This window comes from Lepus europaeus, chromosome X, assembly GCF_033115175.1.
Source record: "Lepus europaeus isolate LE1 chromosome X, mLepTim1.pri, whole genome shotgun sequence".
NCBI classification, from domain to species: Eukaryota; Metazoa; Chordata; class Mammalia; order Lagomorpha; family Leporidae; genus Lepus; species Lepus europaeus.
The window spans coordinates 22,488,207-22,515,497 of record NC_084850.1 but is presented as its reverse complement, the minus strand read 5'-3'; the positions used below and the strand labels follow the sequence as shown (position 1 = coordinate 22,515,497).

The window sequence follows — 27,291 nt, the reverse complement described above, 5'->3', positions numbered from 1 at the left end:
AATGCACCTGGAAGGGTAGCAGAAGATGGCCCGAGTACTTGGACCCCTGTCACCCAAAAATGAGACCTGGATGGACTTCCAGGCTCCTAGTTTCAACCTAGCCAAACCCTGGCTGTTGTGGCTATTCGGAGAGTAAACCAGCAGATGGAAGATAGATAGATAGATAGATACATACATACATACATAGATACATACATATGTAGATAAACAGATCTCTCCCTCTCTCGCTCTGCCTTTCAAATAAATTGATAAATATTTTTTTAAAAAGTAAAATAATATGCTACCTATGGGAGATACATTTTAGGTTCAAAGATACAAATACCTTGTAAGTCAAAGAATGAAAAAGATATGCTACACAAATAGCAACCAAAGAAAACTATGGTAGTTACACTAATATCAGAAAAACATTTTAATTATTACTAGAGGTAAAGCAGAATATTTTATACTGATGGAATCCATTATAAAGTCTATAAATTAACATGTATCTAATAAGAGAGTCTTCAGATACATGAAGCAAAACTGACATATTTGAAGGGAGAAGTAGATTATTCATCGATAATGGAGAATTCAATACCCAACTTTCCATAACAGATAGAAGAACTAGGCAGAACTGCAACATGGAAATAGAGGATTTAAATAACACTATAAATCAATTAGACCTAATGAACATCTGTAGAACACTGTGCCCAATGACAGCAGAATACACATTCTTCTAACTGCCCCTGGAACATTCTCTAGGACACACAATGTGCTAGACTAGAAAACAAGACTGAATAATTAATAAGAATGAATGTCACAGAAAGTACATTTTCTAACCACTATGGAATAAGGAATCAGTAACAAAGAAATCTGGGAAATCTGTATATATATGGAAATTAAACAACACACTCCAAGTATGATGTCCTTAAAGTAATCTCAGTATGAAGAGATCAAATAAGAAATCAAAAGGAAAATGAGAAAATACCTTGAGAGTAATGAAAATGAAAATACACCATGTCAACATGTATTGAGTATAATTACAGCAATAAGTAGTACACAGAGAGAAATTTATAGTTGCATGCATATTTTTAAAATGAAGAAAAATTTCAATTAAAAAATCTAAGTTGTCACCATAAGACACTAACAAAAGAAAAACACATTAAGCCTAAAGCAAACAGAAGGAAGAAAATAGCAAATTACAGTGGGAATTAATGAAACTTAGAATAGAAAAACAATAGAGAAGATAATAAAAACCAAAAGTTGATTTTATGAAAAAACAAGATTGATAAACCTTTAGCTAGACTGATCAAGAAAAAAACAAGATTCAAATTACTATAATCAGTAATGAAAGAAGGCATATTACTACCAGCCCTATATAAATAAAAATAATATTTAAAAAAATGTATGTTAACGAATTAGATAGCATGGAGGACAAATTCCTACAATGATAAAAACTACCATATCTGAGTTTTAAAATCTGAGTAAAACTTAAAACAATTAAGAGATTGATTTAGAAATTTAAACACTTTCCACGAAGAAAAAGCCCAAGACCAAAAGGCCTTACTATCAAATTCTACCAAATATTTAAAGTGTTAATATCAATCTTCATCAAACTCTTCCAAAAAATAGAAGAGGAAGGAACACATCTCCACTTATTCTATGAAACCTGTAGTACCCAAACCAGAAAAAGATCACAAGAAAACAGACTAGTATTTCTTACGAATGAAGATACAAAACTCCTCAACCAAATCCTCTCCAACTGAAGTCAGCAACATGTAAAAGGTATCCTACACCATGATCAAGTGTTGAGCGAGATCTGGTAGTCAATGTAATACACTGCATTAATAGAATAAAAGACACACCCACATGACTATCTCAATTTCAGATGAGGAAATTGATAAAAATCCAGTCTACTTTGATGATGATGATAGTGATGATGTTGATAAAAGTAACAAGCTAGGAACACAAGGGAACATCCTCAATCTGCTAAAGAGCATTTATGAAAATGCACAACTAATATCATATACTTAATGAGGAAAGGCATTCACGATAAAATTAGAAACAAGACAGGAATGCCCACTCTGGCCACGCTGTACTTGAAGGTTCAAGCCATAGCAGTGAGAGGGGGGGAAAAAGGAAAAGAGGAAAAGAAGGTGGAAAGAAGAAAGAAAATCAGAGAAAGGAGGGAATAAAATGAGGTAGGTAGGTAGGTAGGTAGGAAGGAAGGAAGGAGAGAGAGAGGGAGGGAGAGAGGGGGAGAGAGGGGGAGGGGGGGAGAGCAAGAGAGGAAGGAAGGAAGGAAGGGAGGGAGGGAGGGAGGGAGGGAGGAAGGAAGGTAGGTAGATGGATGGATTACTGAAGGCTGAAAAGAAATGAGCTGGGGCTGGCACTGTGGCATAGTATGTTAAGCCTCTGCCTGTAGTGGGGGCATCCCATATGGGTGCTAGTCTGAGTCCTGACTGGTCCACTTCCAATTCAGCTCCCTGCTAATGGCCTGGGAAAGCAGTGGAAGATGGCCCCTGCACCCACATGGGAGATGCAGAGGAAGCTCCTGGCTTCAGATTGGCCCAGCTCTGGCCCTTTACAGTTATCTAGGGAGTGAACCAGCGGACAGAAGATTCTCTCTCTCTCTCTGTCTCTCCCTCTCTGTAACTCTCTCAAATAAATAAATAAATCTTTTGTTTAAAAAAATAAAGAAAATAGTTATAAAGACATGAAAGAACCTTGAAAGTATATTACTAAGTGAAAGAAGCCATTCTGAATAGAATACATACTAAATAATTACAAAAATATATGATTTTGGAGAGGACAAAATTATGGAGACAGGTCAAAAGATCACTGGTTGCCAGGGGTTAGTGGAGAGGAAAGGGTGAACAGGTGAAACACAGAGAGGATTTTTCAAGCAGAGAAAGTCAAAGAATGCACCAAACCAAGAGTGGAACCTAATGTAAACTCTGGACTTTGGGTGATAATGATATGTCAAGGCGGGTTCAGTTTTAACAGTGAACCACTATGGGGCAGGATGTTGATAGTGTGAAAGACTATGTGGAGGGGCAGAGCGTTTATGGGAACTCTGTAATTTCTTTTCAATTTTGCTATGAACCTAAAAGTACTCTAAAAAAATACAGTCAATTACAAAGCAAATAAAAATATAGCCTAAAAATGAAAAGATGCACTCACTTCTTCACTTTTGATATATGGATGGAGATTCTGGTTCTCTCTTTTTTTAAAGATTTATTTATTTATTTGAAAGACTTAAAGAGAAGGAGAGCCAGAGAGAGATCTTCCACTCACTGGTTCACTTCCCAGGTGGCCACAATAGCCAGGGCTGGGCTAGTGTAGGCCAAAGCCAAGAGTTTCACTTCGGTCTCCCATGTGAGTAGCAAGGGCCTAAACACTTGGGGCATCTTCCTCTGTTGTTCCCAGGCCATCATCAGGGAGTTGAATCAGAATTCGAGCAGCTGGGACATGAACCAGCACTCATGTGGGATGCAGACATTGCAGGAAGTGGCTTTACCTGCTATGCCACAACAGCGTTCCTGAGGTTTTGGTTCTCTATACCTGCCATGGCTTCTGTCTACTGCAAGGATGAATCGTAAACATCTTTAGCTTCATTCAAGAGAAAAATTAAGTACTATCCTATGTAAGAATTTGTATGCTAGGAAACAAGAGGAGGAGAATGGTAATCTCCCATACTAAAACTGAAATTTGAGTTAAAAAAAAAAAAGCAAAGAAGAAATACATTTGGGGCAGGCATTGTGTACAGCAGGTTAAGCCAAAGCTAGGGATGCCCGCATCCCATATTAAGAGTTCCTGGGATCAAGTCCTGCCTCTGCTTCCAATCCAACTTCTTGGTAATGTGCCTCGGAGACAGTAGATCATGGCCCAAGTACGAAGGGTCCTGCCACCCATGTGGGAGATCTGGATGTAGTTCCTGCCTCCTGGCTTCAGCCTGGCCAAGCCCTGGCTGTTGTCAGCATTTGGGGAATCAACCAGAGGGTGGAAGATCACTTTATCTGCCCCTTCCTATCTCTGTTGTTCTGCCTTTCAGACAAACAAACAAATAAATAAATGTGTTAACAAATAAATACAAGGTGCCAGGTTGTGGCATAGTGGGTACAGCATCCGCCTGCAATGTCGGAATCCCATATGGGTGCTGATTCGTGTGCCAGCTGTTCTATTTCCAATTTAGCGCCTTGTTTATGGCCTAAGAAAAGCAGTGGAAGATGGCCCAAGTGCTTCGGCCCCTGCCATCATTGCGGGATATCCAGATATCCTGACTTCGGCCTGGCTCAGCCCTGGCCATTGCGGCCACTTGGGGAAGTGAAACAGCAGAGAGAAGACCTCTGTCTTTTCCCACCCTCATAACTCTGATTTTCAAATAAATAATAAATATAAATGATCAATACATAAAAAATGCTCAATATCATTAGCCATCAGGGACATGCAAATCAAAACCATAGTGAAGTATCATCTTACTCCAGTTATAATGGCTGTGATCAAAAAGCCAATAAATAACACATGCTGGCGAGGATATGTAAAGAAGGAACCCTTATACACTATTGGGGAAATGCAAATTAGGGCAGCCATTGTGGAGAACAGTATGTAGGCTCTTTGAAAAACTAAAAATAGATCTGTACGATCCAGCTATCCCACCTCTCAGTATGTATCTGAAGGAAATGAAATCAGCATATGAAAGAGGTATCAGCACTTCCATGTTCACTTCAGCACTACTCACAATAGCCAAGATACGGACTCAATCTAGGTATCCACTGATGAGTGAATGGTTAACAAAAATGTATATATGCACAATGGAATTTTATTCAGACATAGCAACTAATGAAATCCTGACGTTTGCAGCAAAATGAATGGAATTGGAGATCATTATATTACATGAAATTATCCAGACACAGGAAGACAAATAATGCATGTTTGGGAAGGGTAGAAGAAAGGGAAGAAAGAGACTGGATAATTGATAATAAAACAGGGTAGGGTGAATGTAACAGGTCCTGCTATGCTGTAGCACAGGGAAGGGACTATGGATCATAATGATGTATTATATTCTGATTAAAGAACTGCAACAGAGGTGCTTGCAGGATGCAAATAGAAAGAAAAGACGAGGAAATGGAAACTGCCAGCTCTCTAGTATTGTCACTTTATCCTGTGTATACGTATGGCAATGCTGTGCTGTACCCCTTTGAAATGTGCCAGTATTACATATTAATCCAAAATTTAAAAATAAAAAATTGAAAAAGCAAATAAATCATAGTTGAGATAATAGGTTTTTTCTGTATTTTAAAAAATCTACAGTTTGTGACATTAGTATTGTACTAGTGTGAGGCAATGATTATATTAAGTCAATACTGCCGAGGACCTACACTGGAAAAAATCATTTTCAAAATGGTCTGATTCACTTCCCATGTTTCTTGTACTTCCCTTGAACTCCCTTCACTTCTTCCCCCATTGCTTTCTCATTTTCTTCCTATCAAAGAAATAGAGTGATAACCCAAATCCCAAGAATCAGAAAGGTTTTTCATTATAAAGGAGGAAAAACTCTGAGACAGCAATACATATAAGAACAGATATGAACACTTAGGCATCTAATAAAAGGTTAATATCTAAAACCGGGGGATCTCATTAAATTATCCCAAAGACATATAATCGACATCTATTCATTTTTATACCAACTTAAAATTTAATCATTTAACAGTGGTACCCGGCAAAAGCAATTTAGCATTGTACTGCACAATTCACACTCCCAAACAAAGAAGCAATAAACACAGCTTGAGCACTCCCTCTACTCCTAAGGATTTCAACACTAAAGCCAAGCAAAAGAAGATGAATGCTAAAAAAAAAACCCCATCAGGAATTCCAGTTATATCACATCGCCCTTTATTCATGGGTCTTCTAAGAAGACCACTGTGAGGAGCCAGAAAACGTGTGTGTTCCACTTGGTCTTTCTAGCTGGGAATCAATCTACCTGTACGTCTGAGGGAACATGATTGATTCTCCGGGTTATTAGTGTCAAGAGTTTGGCAAATGGAGAAAGAGGCCTACAGCCATCCAGGCTGAATAAGCTTGTAAAACCACATCACCCTCTAAATGCAAAGATTTTTTTTTTGACAGGCAGAGTTAGACAGTGAGAGAGAGAGTGACAGAGACAGAGAGAAAGGTCTTCCTTCTGTTGGTTCACCCCCAAAATGGCTGCTACGGCAGCGCACTGCACCGATCCAAAACCAGGAGCCAGGTGCTTCCTCCCAGTCTCCTATGCGGGTGCAGGGCCCAAGCACTTGGGCCATCCTCTACTGCCTTCCCAGGCCACAGCAGAGAGCTGGACTGGAAGAGGAGCAACCGGGACTAGAACTCGACGCCCATATGGGATGCCAGCGCCACAGGTGGAGGAGTAACCATGTGAGCCACAGCGCCGGCCCCTAAATGCAAAGATTAATAGGAACCTCAAGTCCTGGGGAGAAGTACCTGGATGAACAGCTTCACCTGGAACCACCATCTTAATGTTAAGGAAACAAAATCCAGAAATTCTGTTGCAACCCAGCTAGTTCCCGATATGTGTGTTGCCAGCTGACATAGGATCTTTATCACAGGAGCTTGGTAAATACTCATATAAACCAATGATGGTGCTGTTCATGAGAGATCTCCAAAGATGGATACCCCTTGGAAGGGAAGACCGAGGAAGAAAAGGTTCTTGTGCTTCAGAGCACATGTTATAGGTCAGGTTTTACAGTGTTTCTAGGTGCTACACATTATTGCTAATTTTCATAGTAGTTCTGTGAGGTTGCCCTTTTATTCCCATTTTATAGATGAAGCAACTAAAGCTCAGGGAGATTATGCAATCTGCCAGGAGCTCTGCTATAAGGAAGGGTTGAGTAGAAAGTCATATCCTAACCCCTGAAACCCAAGTTCTTTTTACTAAATCACACAATCTTCTCATACTCCACTCCTTGTAATGTCAAGATGACCCATTCCAGAGCAGGATATTAACTCCACTTTCCATCTCAAAAGCTTTGTTCTTAAAAATCTCTCTGGTGCCATTGGAAATGAATGGTTGTTGTAATTTGTTATTCCTGGTATCTCCTAGAGACTTTGGTCAAGGATAACCAGAGCTGAGCCGATTCTGAATGGAGCCTTTCAGAGCAAAGTAGCTTGAGTCATGCATTAATTGTATTACAGATTCAGGAGAAATAGTAGGGGAGGAAACAGACTTTGGAATTTGATAAACACAGATGTGTGGGGGCAATGTTTCCACCAGTTTATATTCTTTCACCTTCTATGATCTGGGGACTGTTAATATCCTTTTCATATTGGTAGGAAATCTAACATGGATTCTATAGATACCGATTTGTCACAATTATTCATTTATTTATGATGAGATCAAGGGCACTAGTTTCCTGGTTTTTGTGTTTTTTTAGTCTAGAGTACGTTATGTCTAGAAAACTTGTGAAAAGACTTTTCAAAGATGATTTAAAGTGTTCTCAATTCAAAAAGATTCTGCTAGGAGGTTGATACAATTAAGAAATCCATTCATTCTGCATTAAGAATTTCTTAAGGGGAATGAGCAGTTGACTAAACCAGAAACTCAGTTAATAGGGAATACCCTTCATGTTTGAGAAGAGATAGTTACAAGGTTTAATGTGGAAGAGGAAAGCCCAGCACCTGGTATTTTTAAAGATCTCTTCATTTATTTATTTGAGGTAGAGTTATAGACAGAAAGAGGGAGAGACAGAGAAAAGTATTCCATCCACTGGCTCATTCCCCAAATGGCTGCACCGGCCAGAGCTGGGACAATCCGAAGCCAGGAGCCTTTTCCAGGTTTCTCACACAGGTGAAGGGGTCCAAGGACTTGGGCCATCTTCCACTGCTTTCCCAGGCCATAGAGAGAGCTGGATTGGAAGTGGAGTGGCCAGGACTCGAGCTGGCACCCATATGGAATGCTGGAGCCACAGGTGGATGCTTAGCCTACAATGCCAGAGCACCAGCACCAGCACTTGGTATTTTAGAATTCTTCGGATTTCTGATCCAAAAAAAAGAAAATGTTGGCTCCATATATCTTTTAAACTACAAAAACTCTATTTCCAAATAGTTTTAATTTACAAGACAAAAAATGTGAGGTAGTAATCCAGAGAGTTCCCATAAAACCCACATCTTGCTTCCCCTATTATTAATATTGTGTATTAGTATATTTATCACAATTAATGAACCACACTCAGCTCCCCCTGTATTTTTTAATCCAATCTTCTATCCCTTCCACCCCTGCCAGCCCCTATAAACGATCTTCTAAAGTTAACTTCATCAAGAATGGGTTTTTCTTTCTTTTTTTAAGGTAAGTCAAATAGGTCTTGATCCTGGGGGTAGAGAGAAGCCTGAACTCCAACATGATTTACACAAATCTAAGTAGGATTAATTAATTTAAGTATTAGGAAAAGCAGAGAAGAAAAGCTAAGCCCATTGGAAGTTTCCATACAATTATCAAGGCCACATATAGGAAACAGGATGAATAATAAACAGCGAGTAGGTAAGAATAAAAGAACCTCAGCAACTTCTGGCCCCCGTCTTGCCTCATTTCCAATAACTGAGTCAGCTTGGGTTCACTTCCAGACAAGGACAGGAGCCACCCATGTATTCTAAGACTCAATTTGTCCCTGGGCAAAAGATGCCTCTCAGGAGCTCCTGAAATAGAAAGCAGTGGATGCAGCCATGTAGCTGGTACCTCATTCCAAGTCTCTTTGCTTCAGTTCTTTAACTGGAAATGGCAATAATGATACCCCTCATTGGGATTTTTATAATCATTAAATGAGTTAATTCGTGTAAACAGCTTAGAACTGTATGTGAGGCACAGCAAGTTTTGTTTTTTTGTTGTTGTTGTTGTTGTTTTTTGTTTTTTTTTTTTTTTTGACAGGCAGAGTGGACAGCGAGAGAGAGACAAAGGTCTTCCTTTGCCATTGGTTCACCCTCCAATGGCCACTGCGGCTGGCGCACCGCACTGATCCGAAGGCAGGAGCCAGGTGCTTCTCCTGGTCTCCTATGCGGGTGCAGGGCCCAAGCACTTGGGCCATCCTCCACTGCACACCCGGGCCACAGCAGAGAGCTGGACTGGAAGAGGGGCAACCAGGACAGAATCTGGTGCCCCGACCGGGACTAGAACCCGGTGTGCTGGCACCACAGGCGGAGGATTAGCCTATTGAGCCACAGCGCCGGCCACAGCAAGTTCTTAATAGTCACTCATCATCACCATCCTCATTCTATAGAAATGGACACTGAGAAGTTGTTTTTCCAAAGACACTAACCTGGAGGCAGAGATACTATATCAAAATCATGATCTCTTAACTTATCTTGTTATATATCTTTTTTTTTCTTAAACATTTATTTAATAAATATAAATTTCCAAAGTACAACTTTTGGATTATAGTGGCTTTTATATATCTTATGAGACAAAGCGGGTGATTTCGTGAAGTCCCACATACATCTACATACTCACCCCTACAACTGCGTAACATTGACTTAGGTCTACCTTGCTTGATAAATAACACTTCTAAAAGAGTTTTCTGCTGATCAGTAATGTTGCTAAGTGAATTTGTTTTTCTAGAGAAGAAACATATTAGAGAACTAGAGAAGCAGAAATGGGTTATCTATGATGAATCAACCATGATCAAAGAGCAACATTTGACCAGGGCTGGCAAACCTCTGATCCATGAGCCATACGGGGCCCACTAAATCATTTGGTCTGGCACTGCCAAGGCAACAGAAGTCAGGCCTCAAAATTCAACAAATCTATAATAGGCAAATTTTTAAGCTGATACTTTTGTATGGCTGGCGAATGGTATTATACATATCCAAATGGCCTCTGGCAGAGTAAAGGTTCCCCACCATTACGTGCGGACCCTGACAATGACACATGGAGTAAGGTCTGATTCTGAAGAGGGAGAAGGGATATGCTTAAGAGTCAGGGTTAGCCAGAGGTGGGGTGACAGGCTGCTGGAATAAAAAGGCAAATGCTTTCCACAAAAGTTCACAGGAAGTCCTGAATTCCTTCACAAACACTGTGTTCTTAGACTTCACCCCATCAAACTGAGCCTCTAACTTAGATCTGATCATTCATAATTTTCTAGAATCATAAGAAAAATCTACTCCCAGAATGCTGAAATGTGTGTATGTTGATGACGACTTCTGTGCCAAATCAAAGTCTCCTACAGCTCTGCTACATGAGATTTAATGATAAAACTAATTCCAGGCTTAGGCTTGAGTTAAAGGAAAGGAGAGATCCATCTATTAACTATATAAGAATACCAAGAATGACTTTAAAAAAGTCATACATACAAAATTTTTCTTTGGGGAAAAAAAAGCACATTAACTTGAAGCAGTGCTCGGGCTGCATATTTTATGAGGTTTATTTGTACTGCATATCTTTGATGGGCTCTATTTGTGGCTGAAAGTACAAACATACTGATTACAATCATTCTTTCCTACATTTAGGAACAAAATTAATTATCTGCAAAAGGCAGTAAGGCTTAGATAGGCTCTCAGTCAGTAAATGATAATAGACAGCTCCCAAATATAATGACTCCGTTTCCTACTTTATCTGTTTTAGGCATTCTGAGCGGAATGAAAAAGGGAAAAATTAATTCACTTTCTGAATATTCTTCAGAAAGGATTTGAATTGGGTAATAAGGAGGCAGCATCATCTCCCTCCTGCCTCCCCCAACCTCTGTATGAAATAAGAAAGCAGCCTGGTTGGATTCCGTACTTCCCAAAGGGGACATTTTGAAAGGACATTAAGAAATCTGCACTTTCACCAACACAAAGGTTATTTGTTTTACCCCATTAACATTCTCCCAGCTAGGAAAGGAATGGTAGACTAGTCCAGAGCCAGTGTAGTGCGCAGCACTCAGCAAATGTTGCCTGTTGCCAATGGTAAAGTTGATATTCTAGCTTACAAAAGCTACAACACACTGGAAGATATTTGCCCAGAATTTCTTCACCTCGGTCTTCTGTGCAACTCTCTATTACAACAAATATTAAATCCCCTCCCTCCCCTTGAAGAAATGACTTCAGTCACAGTGCAACTTCATTAAAAATGTTTCTGTGGCATTCAAAATGTGTTTTGTGGTTTGTAAGTGAGAGTGGAAGGATTGGTCTTTTCAAGGAATGGTCCATGTTAGGAGCATTCTATGCCAGAGACCCAAGCAAGACAGCAAAATGCACCAACAGAAGAAGCCAGTGAGCCAAGGTTACCTGCGGAGCTATCGCGAGTGAATGCCTCGCACCACATTTGCCAAGACAACCGTATTCCAAGTGGGGAAAAAGGAATCGGATGTTTTCTGAGGCAGCTCAGCTTTTGCAATGAAAAGAGCAAGCATCCAGGGGTTTTCTGCCCTCACTACATAAGGGGGTACTTTCATTGTACTCTAATTCTCTGTCCACACAAAGTAAAACAAACAAACAAAAAATAACCTAGTCTTTTAGACTTCCTCACTGTTGTCCTGGGAGCACACAGGTTCTCAGAATATCAGGTCATAGGGGGTCTTCCTGGACTTCTGCCCACTTGGGCAAATATCTTTGACTTGCGAACTTTTCTGAATTATTCTCTGAGGATGAATCAGTGCTCCAAGTCACTCCCAGCAGGCGTGAATAAGCATCCGCTTACTGCCCTGTGGTTATCACATTCTTCACCTTAGAAGTGTAATAAAAGAGAAAACTGCCTTCAGCCAAGTCACTTAGCAACAGAGAACTTTCCACTCCACAGCTTGAACAAGCAAGAAAGGAAACGATAGCTTAGAGACTGAGAGAGAGAGAGAGAGAGAGAGAGAGAGAGAGAAATAGAGTTATAGCTGGAGGCCCCAAGTAGCAGAGTTTACTCCTAATGAGAGACCACAATCAAGTGCTCCTTTGATACTTTCGTTGTAAAGCAGTCTCTGAAGAGCTGAACAAACAGCTCCTGTTCTGTCTTTGCTTGTGTTGTCTGCTACCTTCCAACAGGTGGCACACAGCCCTGCCTTTTGGCCAAGCCAAAAGGATTGCTAATTGTGTTCTACTAACCACTAATGTCCTTGTCTGACCTTCCAAATGCATTTCAATTTGAGACTTTCTTAGAGCCATCAAGGGTGGGGAGCCATGAGTAGGAAGACAATTTTCCACAGATCTCTGGTACTTTTGCCTGTCTTGCGATCACACCCATTGAGTGCCCTTTGTTTGAAATAGCCATGGAAGACAAAGACACTTTTTCCCTTCAGAGAAAAGGGCAGGTGGCCTTACAACCAATTATAAAAACTTTGCTTTCACAGAGTTCGTCTCCTATAATGTAACTTGCTGTTGTGTGCAGGAGTCAGCCAACCCTTTTTTGTCTTAGCCTCTGGGAATTGGGGATTGGGGATTGGGCTACTGTGATTACTGCAAAGAAACAAATGGCCCTTTATCTCTGACCCTAGAGTCTTCTGCTTTTAACTAGCATCCAGGAAAGTGGGGCAGGCTAACATTAATTTACAATTACGGTTAAAAAAAAAAACTTAAGATCTTTCACAGTTCTTGAGGATGTGCTTTTGCCACAGTAGTCCATTGACCACAGAAAAGAGATACAACTTCTTTCTAGAGACTCAACATGTAAGCAACTAGTAATCATACTGCCACTTATTGCCAAGACAAAAGCAAGCAATTCCAGAAGAGTCAAGAGCCCACCACAAGGGGCCGGCGCTGTGCTGTAGCGGGTGAAGCCACTGCCTGCAGTGCCGGCAAACCATATGGGCACCGGTTCAAGTCCCGGCTGCCCCACTTCCCATCTAGCTCTCTGCTATACCCTGAGAAAAGCAGTACAAGATGGCCCAGGTCCTTTGGCCCTTGCACCCATGTGGGAGGCCCAGAGGAGGCTCCTGGCTCCTGCCTTCAGATCTGCACAGCTCCAGCCGTTGTGGCCATTTGGGGAGTGAACCAGCGGATGGATGAAAGACCTCTCTCTCTCTCTCTCTCTCTCTCTCTCTCTCTCTCTCTCTCTGCCTCTCTTGAACTCTGCCTTTCAAATAAATAAATACATCTTTAAAAAACAAGAGCCCACCACATTGCCTCATATGACCCATTATATGTGTGTGTATGTGTGTGTGTATACATACATACACACACAATTTCAGGGTTAAACATTTTTAAAAGCTTCCTTGTATGACCACTTTTTGAAACTTACCCTGAAATAAACCTTTAGTTCCCCAAAGCAGTGCCACTTTTTCTTTTTCAAGATTTATTTCAAAGGCAGAGTTACAAAAGAAGGGAGAAAAGGAGGGAGAGAGGGAGGGAGAAGGGAGAAAGACTCCCAGATGGTTGCAATGGCCAGGGCTGGACCAGGATGAAGCCAGGAGTCTGGAAATCCATCTGGGTCTCCCATGAGGGTTGCAGGGACCCAAGCACTTAGACCATCTTCTGCTGCTTTCCCAGGTACATTAGCAGGGAGCTGGATCGGAAGTGGAACAGCCAGGGCATGTACTGGTGCCCATAGGGGATGCCAGGGACACAGGGACACTTAACCCCTTGCAACACAACGTTGCCCCCTCTTTTGTATTGTTTTAAAGTATCTTTCCTCCACAAAGTCATGAAAGCTGCTTGGCTGTTCGCATACTGAATTGAAAAAATGGATAGCAGCCTGTAAACATTTTTGTCTTTCCAGAAATGGATCTCACGTACACAATGTCACTCCCTGCAGTTCAAGATGCAGACCTGAGACACTAATTAGGTAGTGAGCCATTTACTTGTTCTTATCACTTTCCAATCACTTGGTACTGAAAACAGCATGTATGAATTCAGACAAGGTATCTCTATCTGAGACTAAAAAATGAAAGCCCAAGGTGATAGCACAAGGAGAAAGACACTGACATTCTGACACCTGAGAAATAACCTCGGCCTTCAAAAGCGGAGAGAAAGGTGAGGCTAATCTTGGAAATTCTGATGAGTTATAGTCACTCACGCCGACAGCCAAATATAAGAATTTGATAGAGTGAATTATTATTGAGCATCAACAGAGAATTTTCCCCAGAGCTTCCTAGCACACCTAAATAAATACTGTCTTTGGCGCTATCTTCAGAAATCCTAGCAAAGGAAATGGATGTACCTGGATACCACAGTCTGTTAGGTTCGCACTAGGCAATGTTAACTAAACAAAGTCTATATCAGAGATCTGGGTGTCCTTTGAATGTCTGGAATCAAAGGCAGATGCATTTAAAAAAAATAAACACCGTATCAGTCCAATGAGCAGATACTCAACACTGCAACGAGAAGATAACCTATTCTACAGCATCGGCACTGCTCGCATCGATTCTAGGCAAAGTCAGCCGCCTGCGCGACTGCATCTTCCATCACCTGCAGAAGCATCCCCCTCACCTAAAAACTACTCGGTGCCTTTAAGTGTCACGAAGATGAACAATCTTCATGGTTTTTAGCACTTCACGGGGAAATACTAGAGCAGAAGTCTCTAAGGAGGGAGAATGAATTCAAAAACTGATCATGCAGCTGGAAAAACAGTAGGGAGTGATACAGGATATTAAATAACACAATAAAATCTATTTAGCTCGTGTTTGGGGAATGAAGATTCTGGTGGAGAGAGAGTGGGACTATGTGAGAGAGGAGAGCCATATAGAGTAATGGTTAAGAGCATGCGCTTGGGAGTCAGAGCCGAATTTGAATGCTAGGTCTGCCATCTACTAACCCAGCAATGTCTGACAGCAGCGACAGAATCATGGTCCCCTTTCCACTCCCTGCAAGCCTCAGTGTCCATCATAGTGCCTCCACAATTAGATGCTCAACAGATGTTCCATTAAATGAATACTCTTTCAGATAGTGCTAAAATGAACTTCACAATGAAGAAAAAAAGGGAGAGAGAATGGAGGTAGAAAAGGGTGCAATTTTGCAAAAACATTCAGTGAAGCATATAACAAGACAAGATAATGAAACTCTGAGAGAGGAAGCACTAATGTTGAGAAATGCTGAGATCTCTGTCTTTCCCCCTCTCTCTGTAACTCTGCCTTTCACATAAATCTTTTAAGAAATAGTTCTAGACCCTGTCTAGTGCACTTGAGCCTCATTCCTTTGTAATCATAACCTCTACTCTACCACCAATGGCTCTACTCCCAACCTGTGTGTACTGATGGTCCTCTTCCCCACTTAATGCTGTATAATTGTTCAGACCTGATTAAGGCCACTCTTAGGATCATTGGTTACTATCCTCACCCTGTCTTTTATGACCTTGTCTAAATATGAGCAGAGTCGGCAAACTTGGAGGGCTTCCATAGCCTTGGCAACTCATGACGACAGCCTAGGGTGGTTACTGGCACCATAGACTAGAGTGTCAATTTGTTGGGTCAACAACGGGAGCCACTGTGCACTTGCTCCTGATGTGGGATCTCTGTCCTTGATGTACTGTACATTTTGATTTAATGCTATAACTAGTACTCAAACAGTATGTTTCACTTTGTGTTTCTATGTGGGTGCAAACTGTTGAAGTATTTATACTAAATTGATCTTCTGTATATAAAGAGAATTGAAAATGAATCTTGATGTGAATGGAAGGGGAGAGGGAGCAGGAGAGGGGAGGGTTGCGGGTGGGAGGGAAGTTATGGGAAGGGGAAGCCATTGTAATCCATAAGCTGTATACTGGAAATTTATATTCATTAAATAAAAGATAAAAAAAATAAAAATAAAAAATAAAAAAAAGAAATAAATGCATGAATTATACAAGAAACATGAACTAGCTATGCACATAGTACATACATTGGGATATGGCAGCACCAATCAATACAGTTTTGGGAATAGCAAGTTATACTTTATTGTTTTAAAGATTTACTTATTTTGAAAGAGGGAGAGGGAGAGGGAGAGGGAGAGGGAGAGGGAGAGGGAGGAAGAGCATTAATCTTCCATCTACTGGTTCTCTTCCCAGATGCCTGCAATGGTCAGGGCTCAGCCAGGCTGAAGCCAGGAGTCAGGATCTTAATCCAGGTCTCCCACGTGTGTGCAGGGGCCCAAACACTTGGGTCATTTTCCACTGCTTTTTCCAAGGTCATTACCAGGAAGCTGATCTGGGGTGGAACAGCCAGGACTAGAACTGGTGCCCATATGGGATGCTAGTGTCACAGGCAATGGGTTTACCTGCTACACCACAATGCTAGCCTCCAGTAGTTATACTTTAAAAAGAAGCAGTAGTATTCACAATTTGGGTATAATAATGCAGAAAACATATGTATTGGAAAGTGTATGTATCTGTAGTTGCTTCAAGGTATAAGACGTGAAATTGAATAATGTACAAATAAACTTACTAATGATATTTTCACCTAACTACGATTAAAGTTCCACTCAATTCTCACTTGCAGCCAACATATTTATCCCAGTTTGAAAATGTATATGAAGAATCAAAATGGATCTATTTACAATCCCTCATTAATATTTTCTTGGACTTTTTAGTACAAAATTTCTTTCCTTCCTTCCTCTTCCCTCCTACACACACATGCGTGTGCGCGCACAAACACACACATTTTCACAGACTATTCCTATTCACTTTCTTTGGATTAAAATGTACTACAAGATCTTGACACTTAAAACTAATTTTAAGGAATCCCCATTGTCCATCTGGAACTTGGAACAGCATGAAATAATTCTGGAATGGCTTTAGCAAGTATTTGTCATGTTCCTGAACCCATGATTTCATTTAATCCCCTTATATCACACCCATTTTACAGATCAAGAATTAGAGGTTGGGGCTGGCATTGTGGCAGGTTAAGCCACTGCCTGCAATGCCAACATCCCATATGAGTGCTGGTTCACATCCCTGCTGCTCTATTTCCAATCCAGCTCCCTGCTAATGACCTGGGAATGCAGTGGAAGATGCCCCAGGTACTTGGGCCCCTACTACCCATGTGGGAAACCTGAATGGAATTCCAGACTCCTGGCTTCAGCCTAGCCCAGTCCCAGCCCTTGTAGCCATGTGGGGAGTTAAATAGTAAATAGCAGATCTCTCTGTCTTTCCTTCCCTCTCTGTAACTCTGCTTTTCAAATTAATTAATTAATTTAAAAAAAGATTTTGAGGGGCGGGGATAGTGGCATAGCAGGTAAAGCCACTGCCTGCGACACCAGAATTCCATATGGGCACCAGACTGTGTCCCAGCTGTTCAACTTCTGATCCAGCTCCTGCTAATGCACCTGGGAAAGGCAGCAGAAGATGGTCCAAGTGCTTGGGCCCCTGCCACCCATGTGCAAGACCTGGATGAAGCTTCTGGCTCGTGGCTTCAGCCTGCCCCAGTATTGGCCATTGTGGTCATCTGGGGGAATGAACCAGCAGATGTAAGATCCCTCTCTCTCTGCAACTCTGACCTACAAATAAATCTTTAAAAAAATTTATATCACTTTGTTCCTAATTCTGTATATATGAGATACATGAAACTTGTATAACAAATAAAATTTTTAAAAAATAACAAAAAAGAAAAAAAAAAGAGTCTGAGGTCCTATGTTTCCACTAACAACCAGTGGAATTTAGGCCATTCACTCCCAACCTCTGGCCCTTATTTTCTTTATCTTCCAAACAAGGAAAATGGATTTTCTCCCAAGGAAACATGAGAATCAACTGTGGCACTTGGTAAATGACAGATTCCCCAGTCTCCCCACAAACCTGTGTACCAGAATCTGCTGGGTACACTCAGGAATCTGTTTAACAAGTTGCTCTGATGATGGTGATGATGGTGATGATAAGCCAAATTTGGAAACTGTATGCTTACCATCTGCAGGTGGACTACCAGCAACAACGCCCCAACATTCACAATTAGTAGCCTGAAGTAGTGAGAATGACCCTAGGGGGAAGTACAGCACTGACAAGTCATAGATGTAAACACGTGGGGAAGTACAGCATTAACAAGTCATAGATGTAAACATGTAACAGTGCACAGCCACTAAGATCGTAAGGGCCTTCACAATCTGATGTGGATGGTAGTCACCAAAGCAACCAGGCAGCATCCCTGAGTGACAGTGACCTCAAAGCACATCTTCTAACTCGCTAAAAGCGAGTTAGAAGGACATATTTTTTCAAGAAGTCGCTGACTCAAACTAAACCACAAGTGCAACTGCCTGGCAGGGTTTTCATGTGTTACCACAACAGGAAGGCGAGGGTGCTACAGCGGAATCTCATTAAAGCTTTAGTTTTAAATCAGCTTTTGCTTTGGGGCATTCTGTGGCTTTGTTAACATAAACAGAGTTGTTCAGTCTACTCAGCACCCCCATAAATGGCTCAGCCCCTTTCTGGCCCATACAGAATATACGCAGGGTCACACCTTGCCCATGATCCTTCCCCCCTCTTCCCCCACCATTTCGTACATATTACTTAGACTCAGTGATCATAAAACAGGAACAAGGCAGAGTTGACATATGCTTTCTGGTTTAGCTCAGGCATTCCCTGGGGGTGGCAGACGCACACTCTCATAAGCAGCTGGGAGCTGGGAGCAATCAGGCCCTTAATGGCCAAAACAGAAAGGGACTGCCTCACTGAGCACCTCTTGACAGCCAAGGCCCTTTCTTCCTGAATGATAATGACATGAGATGCACTCCCCTTGCACAAATGCAAGTATGCTATGCGGGCAAGTGCATACACACACGTACCTAAAAGGTAGCAGGTTCAGAAACCTAAAGATTCAATTTATTTCAGCTCACTCTGTCTTTGCAAAAATCCTCATGAAACCTGTAGAGCGAAAGTCTGGAAAGGTCTAATGGGGGACAGACAGGTAGGGCAGAAAGATGATTAGACTGCAGCAGAAGAACACCCTGGTTTCTACTTCTGGCACTCCCATTAATTACAGCACTTTGGGCAAGCCTCCCTGAACTTTATTTTTTTCATTTGAACATCAGTGGGATTGGGCTAGCTAATCTCTCACGGCCCTTCCGACATTCACATTGCAGTGAGAAGCTTGCCATGGTGAAATTTATTCAGTTAGACATCTGTCTGCCAACCAGACTGTGACATTTTCAAGACTTAACTATGTCTTGGGTAGTTCTGAATAGCCAGCACCTCATAAAGTGCCATGCACAAGCAGATGCCTAAAACATGTTTACCAAATAAACCATCATGCCTAACACCTGATCAGAGCTGTGAATTTAATTCCTTGCCAACTTCCCGTCTGACTTTTTGGGTTTCAAAAGCACCCAAGGAGGACACGTGTTTTCAACACCAATCATGTTGCTGCCAAGTAACAGCTATGAGAGGCAATCTTTAAACACTCGCAAATGCTGTCTTTAATATTGTCTCCTTATGTTTCCTCTTCCTGAAGACATTTCCTCACCTCTGCAACTCTTGCTTTGTGTCTGACACATAGTGGTTCCTCGGTCAGTTTTTTTTTAAGTGAAGGAACACTGAATGTACTTTTTGTTTTTCTAATTCTGGGAGATTTACTTTTGCATAAGGTCCTAGAACCTGACCTCAAATTAAAAAGCAGTCAAGGGAATGATTAGCCCTTGAAGAACAACATTGTTGGATATTTCTATTCATTTTATTATAAAATATTTTCTAAGCAAATATATTTTAAACAGCTGAGATTGTGAACTGGGCAATTAGAGCAGTTCCCTAAGTAGCCAGGTCGAGGCTTGCATCATTTCTGTCCTCTTTCCTAGTCAAATTCACCGAAGAAACCAATTACCCCTATCATTTTGAACAGCCAGAGTTTTCAGACAAGGCTCACTGGCCCAATCATCCCTCTGCATTCTGGATAAGCAACAGCTCAGAGTACATAGCAGCTGCACTGTACAGAAGCTAAGGATGTGAGTCAACCAAGCCAAGCAAGCCTAGATTTGAATCCTAGCTCCTCCCACCCAAGTAGCTTTCGTATGGGCGGCAAAGTAGTTATTATGTGTAGAATGGGGACTCTATGAGGTCCTATCTCATGGTTACTGTGAAACAGTGTTGTGTAAACTGGCCAGCAGAGCAACTGAGGGGTAGTAGGAGCTCAACAAAGCACTTCCTCCTACAAAGCTAGCAAGATTCAGGAATCAGCCACTATCTCAGGGGGATCTGGCTCCTGGCCCTCAGCTGTATGTTCTGATCTGCAGTGGAAGAGGGTTCCAAGAAAACTTGTAGGTCTCTAATAATGTGTGACAGAAACCAAGCAACAGCTGCCCCACTTACAGAACTGTCCCTCCCCCATCACAAATCCCATCAGGTCTACAGTGGTTTAATCATGTGTACAAACACAACCATTAGGGAACATGGATGTTTTGCCTTGCTTATGTTCTTGTGTAGATTTACTCAGTGAGTTCTAGATACATATCCAGTGCTCAGAATCATTACTCAAGGGGCCAGCACTGTGGCATAGACAGTTAAGCCTCCACCTGCAGTGCTGGCATCCCATATGGTTGCGGGTTAGAGTCTGGCTACTCCACTTCCAATTCAGCTCACTGCTAATGCACCTGCGAAAGCAGTGGAAGATGGCCTAAGTACTTGGGCCCCTGCACGCACGTGGGGGACCTGGAGAAAGCTCTTGGCTTTGGCCTGGCCCAGTCAACCCTGGCCATTGCAGCTATTTGGGGAGTGAACCAGTGGATGAAGATTCATTCTCTCTCTCTTTCCGCCTTTCAAATAAATGAAAGTATTTTTTAATAAAGTCATTACTCAAAAGGCTCACATGATAAACACGATTAAGAGCACATGCATGAAATCAGAATCAGAAAAATCCATGATAACTAAATTACAGGCAGACCTGATCAGTTTCTGAATTCTGACTCTTCTACTTACTATACCTGGGCAAGTTGTAATTTCACCCAGTTCAGTTTCCTCATTTATAAAATGGAGATAATAGCTCCAACCTCATAGGGTTGTCATGAGGATTATGGTAACAGACAATAATGGTAACAAGTAGCTAACATTTACTGAAGACTTACCACATGCCAGACACACATTAAGGGCTTTAACACATTCCTCTTAAGAAAAAAAAATCTTTTAAAAGTTTATTTGTTTATTTATTTATGTGAAAGAGTGACAGAGGGGGAGACACAGAGAGAAAGAGATCTTCCATCCACTGGTTCACTCCCTCAAATGCCTACAACATCCGGGAATAGGCCAGGCTGAAGCCAGGGACCCAGAACCCCATCCAGGTATTCCACATGGGTGGCAGGAACTCATCATCTGCTGCCTCCCAGGAGCATTAGCAGGAAGCTGGATTGGAAGCAGAGTAGTCTGGACTCAAACCAGCACTCCAATATGGAATGTGGACATCCCAAGTGGTGGCTTAACTCACTGAGCCACAATGCCCATCCCCAAGTAGAAAATATTTTATCTATATTTTACAAATCATAAAAATGAAGCTCATAAAGATAAAATGACTCTCCCCTTGCTGTTCCACAGCAAGGAAATAGGTGGAATTTAAATTCAAAGCCAGGTTTTTTGAGTTTATAGCCTGTACTCTAATGTTCTGTCCAGCTCTGTGAGTTCATTCAGTCTATCCGTCATCCATGCCTACCTCTAATTTTTATTTTCACTTTTCTCCACTAATATCTGTTGCTGGCCAGCCTACCACACCCTAATAAAGCCGAATTACTCTGAAAACTGTAGACTGGTACTCACGGTGGTAGTCAGCTTTCCTCCATTTTTCTGGACATACTGGATGGAATCATGGATTGTCGAAAAGAGACCAAGCAGTACATTCTCCATGTCATAGATTCTGTACATGCCATTCACAAGTTCTTCGAGAGACAGGATGTATTCTCTCCAATACTTGTCAATCTCCACCACTCCTGCCATACAGCCTTGCATGACCACATTGCAATAGCCACCACAAGGCTTAACCATCATCAGTCCCTGGCAATAAGAGCAGTACCACATTCTGGTGAGCATTCGGCCACAGTCCTTACTGAACTTCAGGTGATCGGTTGTGTTGATCACTTCGATTCCAAGATTCAGGGCCTGAAGGAAGATCCTAGTGACTTGCAGTGACTTGGAAACCTGGGTCATAATCAGCTTAGGGAAGTTACCGAACACTTTCAGGTCACGTCTTGCTCCTCGGAGGCACTCGTTGATGTCAAAGGCTGACTCGGGCAGACCCGGGTTCATTAGCTGGGTATAGATGACCGGAAACAGGCTGTCAAACAATTCATTGACCATGTCATCCACGTTGATGTCAGAACCCAGGATGTAGAGTGACACATCTGTGAAAAATTCACCCACAAACTCAAAAGCTTGTGGAGTCAGGGTCGGGTAGTTATTCTTGAACATGGCGTTGGTGTAGTTCTTGGCATGGCGAACAACAATTTCAAAGGCCTCTGTAAGAAGAGATACAAAAATGACCACAAATTAAAGCACGAAAATCCATGGTATAATTGAATTTGAGATTTCTCTATTGCTGTGGTGATTAAGGCCCCATTTGCCTTAAATAATTGACTCACATTCAATTCTGGCATTGCTTTTACTCCTGCCGTTGTTTGCTCCTATAAATCAATTTTCCTTTATGAACATGAAGCCCAAACCATGATGTGCACATAAATTCTTAAACACACAAATTACATTTCAAATGACAAAAGCCAGGATTCAGTTAACATTTCAGCCTTTCATGAAAATATTGATTAAAAATTGGCTAAGTAAGAAGTTATTTCTCTTTCTCTCATTGATTTATTCAGCTAAAAAGAAACTGCATTTCACGACATCTCATTGTTAGACAGAGATAAATATTTGACAACAAACTCTATACTGTATAAACTCGCATAACAATCTAAGCCTGTTCAGCCCCAGAGGAGAGGCAAGTCCTTAGCCAAGAATAAAAGCTATCATGAATTTAATCATTTCAGTAGATTTTCTCCAGGAAAGTTTAAAGAGAATTATAGGACAGATTGCCAGACCTGAAAATGGAATTTAATCCACCGAATGGGTATCTGGATAGAAAAGACAATCCATGTACTTATCTATACATTTGATATTGAAAATAACACCTCTACTGTTTGCAGGTGAACATCTGGAAGGGTAACCACTAAGGTTCTTTGGTAAGTTGAGTTTCCACATGGCTCAGAAGCCTTATCTACTCTGCAGAGATCACGAATTCATGATTACATCTGCCATCCCAACCCCTTGGCATAAGGCCCAATCAGTGTCACTGGTTTGAGAGGGAAAGTGGTAATGCCACCATCTCATTTTCTCTAAACTGAAACATTCCAGGCACAAATTATCACAAATAACAAAAGAGTTGCACATTTATATTAGAGAAGGAAATTCAACCACAATAGGCTTTTCAATAAATAAAACAGAGCTTAGAAACAAACAAAAATAATCCATTTTCCCAAGATATTTAAAATTAACTTAGTATTTTCTTTCATTTCCTTCCAAAGTGCAAAAGTCCATGACAGATGTACTCCAAATGATGCCAATTCATGAGCCTTGAACAATTAAATTATTACTACTTTCAGACTCCTAGAGAGACTGTACTCCAACAGTGTCTTGGGATCACTTAGTCCAACATTTCAGTCATTTACGGCGGAAATAGGCCCTAGGTTGTGCCATCACCATCTGCCCCTGACCCCTCACAAGGTGGAACATGCTCCCTACATTCTCCCCTTGGGCTTCTGACATGCCCTGCAATGTTGAACAGATGCCAGTGCAATTCTAATGGGCTTCCAAGCCCATTTGAGAAAACAATGAATTTAAAATAAATAGACCTTATCTTTCCATGAAGGTTTTTGAGAATATGTGTTCTGGCCATCCGTCTCAGGGCAGCTAGCATGTAACCATCACTGGAAGAAACTAGTTTGTGTTGATTACACTTGCTTTGTCCCTGGGCAACAATCTCCATTTCCACCATTTGATCTATGTTTGTTTGTTAGTTTATTATATGGTCATTATTATTTATTATTATATGGTTATTATTATAACAATGTTCCTAAGCCCACAAGCTGCTTTATTCTCAATACTTAAAATCTATAAGTGAGGAGAAGTCAAGAGATCATGTAGCCCAAGGCAAGACAGTCACCAAATTATTTAAAATCAACAGAAATGTGGAGATTTAAAACTACTTATTCATGTTAATTTCAGCCAGCAATTACTTACTTTATACTGGACTCTGTGCTAAGTTCCAAGGGTACATAAGTGCTGGGTGAATGGAGATAAATGATACATCATCCTTTTCTTAGAACCATAAACAAGCTGAATGGCTTATAGTTTATAAAACATCCCCAAGTATATCACGACACCTATATTTTACATCAATGTTTTAAATTAGACACTGCAATTTCCATTTTATAGATGATGAACCTGAGGCTTGGCAGAGTTCAAGCAGTTTCCTGGTGTCACACAGCTACAGAATAGAAGAATCAATACAAACTTGAGTCGCTCAGTGATGGTTATACTTTAGATGGCCTCAGACACATATTCTCAAAAGTCTTCATATAAAGTTAAGTTCTATTTTGAACTCATTATTTTCCCATTGGCCTCCCCTCTCCTAGTGGAAATATACTGGAAGAAACTACAGCCTATAGACCTGCAAACCAAAGTCACCCACCTTGGCCCTGGGGCCAGTATGAAGCAAGGAAAGGGGAAAGACTGCTTCACGATGCTACCCCTGTAGATCTCAATCACCCAGACCACAAAAAATGAATTCTCTACAAGGTGAGTTTTATATCAATTACAGAGTGGATTTGTTCTCCAATCTGCAAGACATATGACATGGTAATCCCATAGATTGTGCTGCCCTATTTTTTTTAAAGTTTCTGCTACTAAACTGCTGGATCAATAGAAAAAGAAAATTAGAGAAGATCACAAAGTCTTCTGCAGAGAGAATAACAACAATGCATATACAGAGGGAAAGGGCTAGGGGTTCATATCAAACCTCAAGCTCACATGTGCTCCCTGCTCCAACTTCCATAGCTTAGAATTCACGTAGCATGTCTCTGTGTTTTCCCCCATGCTCTTACTTCTATATCAGATCAAACCATGACTACAACAGATCAAACCATGACTGCTCAAGCAAAGGCTCCTAGGTGAAAAGTGGTGTTCAGTTTTTCTTGGCAACTTGAGATTTCAGGAAATGAAATCAAGGGTGAGAATTACTGCAAAGAAGTTCAGTCCATTGATTTTTTTTTTGGTCAGATAATAATGTATACTTCAGCTTGGGGAGATTTTCCTCTGTCTCTTTTCTAGGAAGAAGTCAAGAGTTATGTCCAGGGGGGAAAATGCAGCAAACAATATAACATCAGAGTTATCATGAAAAAGTTCACACTGGATAGAATATACTCTAACTTTTTACAATATATAGAAAGATGCATGAAAATAGATCTAATAAACTGAGCCACTGGAGTCCTAATATAACCAGGTTTCTTGATTTCCAGATGACCCCTGGTCACCACTATTTGGACCCCCTCTAGTGTTGTCAACGTCTTCCCTTCAGTTATGGCGCTTACAAAGGGACACAGTTCTGCAGATGTAGTTAGATAGGCAGACTGCACACTCAGACTATTCCCTCTTTCAGCAGTTCAATCATTTCTACTACCCCAGTACATACAGCCTATTACTGTAGCAAAATGACAGTCCTTAGTATTTGGTGCTGGTATTCCTGTATTTAGATCCTGATGGAAGGAATGAACTTAATGAGGAGAGTATACTTGCAGTTTGAAGAAGAAAGCAATAAATGAACCATGAAATCTTTTTCAAGTAATTTAGAGTAAGAGAATCCTTATAGAAGTAGGTTAAAGTTTTTTTGTAGCAGCTTTTTTTTTTCTGCACAATAAGAAGGGCAAATAGTTGAAAAGAAGCAGGATAAATGCCCCAGAATGGGTTAGACTCAAAATGATCCTTGTTTTCAAACAGGAGTATTTTAATGGAAAAGGAGAGAATAAAGTACCTGCAAGGTACACACCAGAATCCATGCTAAACTTGCTCATGTATGTCCTCTGATTGCACTTTAACATAATCCCAAGTTTGGAATTACTTTATTTTTGACAGGCAGAGTGGACAGTGAGAGAGACAGAGAGAAAGGTCTTCCTTTGCCATTGGTTCACCCTCCAATGGCCGCTGCAGCTGGTGCGCTGCGGCCAGCGCACTGTGCTGATCCGATGGCAGGAGCCAGGTGCTTCTCCTGGTCTCCCATGGGGTGCAGGGCCCAAGCACGTGGGCCATCCTCCACTGCACTCCCTGGCCACAGCAGAGAGCTGGCCTGGAAGAGGGGCAACTGGGACAGAATCCAGCGCCCCGACTGGGACTAGAACCCAGTGTGCCAGCGCCGCAAGGTGGAGGATTAGCCAATTGAGCCGCGGCGCTGGCTGGAATTACTTTTATAGAACTGGTGAGGAAACTGAGGCTCCGAGAGGTGAAGTGACTCATACAAGGTAATGTGTCTAATTAAATGTCAGGTCCTGAATAGGAATGTTGGTCAGTCTAATAGCAAAGTCCTTGCAAATGTAAAAACATGCTTCAGCCTTGACAGCTGGATGTTGGGAGACTTCTGCTTCCAACTCTGGCATGTAAAGAGCTTGGAAATCATCACTTCCATCCTCAACAGCAAGACAAAAGCTGAACAAACCAAAAGTCAAATCATTCTTCCATTCATCAGGGCACAGATGTCAGTCAAAATAGGCACCAAGAAAGTCAGAGGCATGCAATATAAAGAATCACAGCTGAGATCAGCTTACCTGGAGCAGAAACCATGGGATCCATAAACTTGTATTTATCAACAATAATTTTCATCAATTGCTAGAGTAGCTTAAGAGTGAAAAATTCATGGGGGCCCAAGACTTATGGATTCCCTATACTTCCACGGGTTTTTACCACCCAAGTCTTCATAGTGAAGATCCAAAATAAAATATCCTTGCTTTTCAGGTGAGGGAGGGAAAAAAACTAATGATTTTGAAAATCACCATGAGCATTCTCCATAAAAAGTGCCTGCTGTTCAACGAAGGCACAACTTCACCAAAGCCTGATATGCTTGTGTGAAGGAAACTTATGTAACTCCAGCCCTATCCCCAGCTTTCTTGTTCTACCTAATAGAAGAAAAGAACAGGGCTAAGAAAAGAACAGGGTTAAGAAAAACTTCAGAAGGTCACAGCCCAAGGTCTTAAGCCAAATGCAATATTGAGATTAATCACAAGATTAGAGACAAATTCCACTTCCCCAGTAGCTTAGTGCCATATCAGTAGGTCCCAAGTATAATAATAGCAGATTACAACTGAGGGTGCTGCAAGACGCAGACCTGCATTTTAGAAGAAGTTCCTAGGAAAACTCAAAAAAATAGGTAAGAAACAATTAAATAAAAAGAGCACTAGAGGAAACTGAGGACTCTGGCACTTTCAGCTCTAACAAACATTACGTAGTCCAGCTCCTAGGCGGAT

The 27,291-nt window shown here is 41.3% G+C and overlaps 1 protein-coding gene across 1 annotated transcript in view; it reads right to left on the bottom strand.

Moving 5' to 3' along the window:
* The window catches only part of GPC3 (glypican 3), a 454,515-nt gene that overhangs the window by 197,024 nt on the left and 230,200 nt on the right, over positions 1-27,291 (bottom strand). The window contains exon 3 of the mRNA XM_062183209.1: positions 21,554-22,248. Coding sequence (XP_062039193.1) covers positions 21,554-22,248 — 695 coding nt within the window. The remainder of the gene's footprint in view (positions 1-21,553; positions 22,249-27,291) is intronic.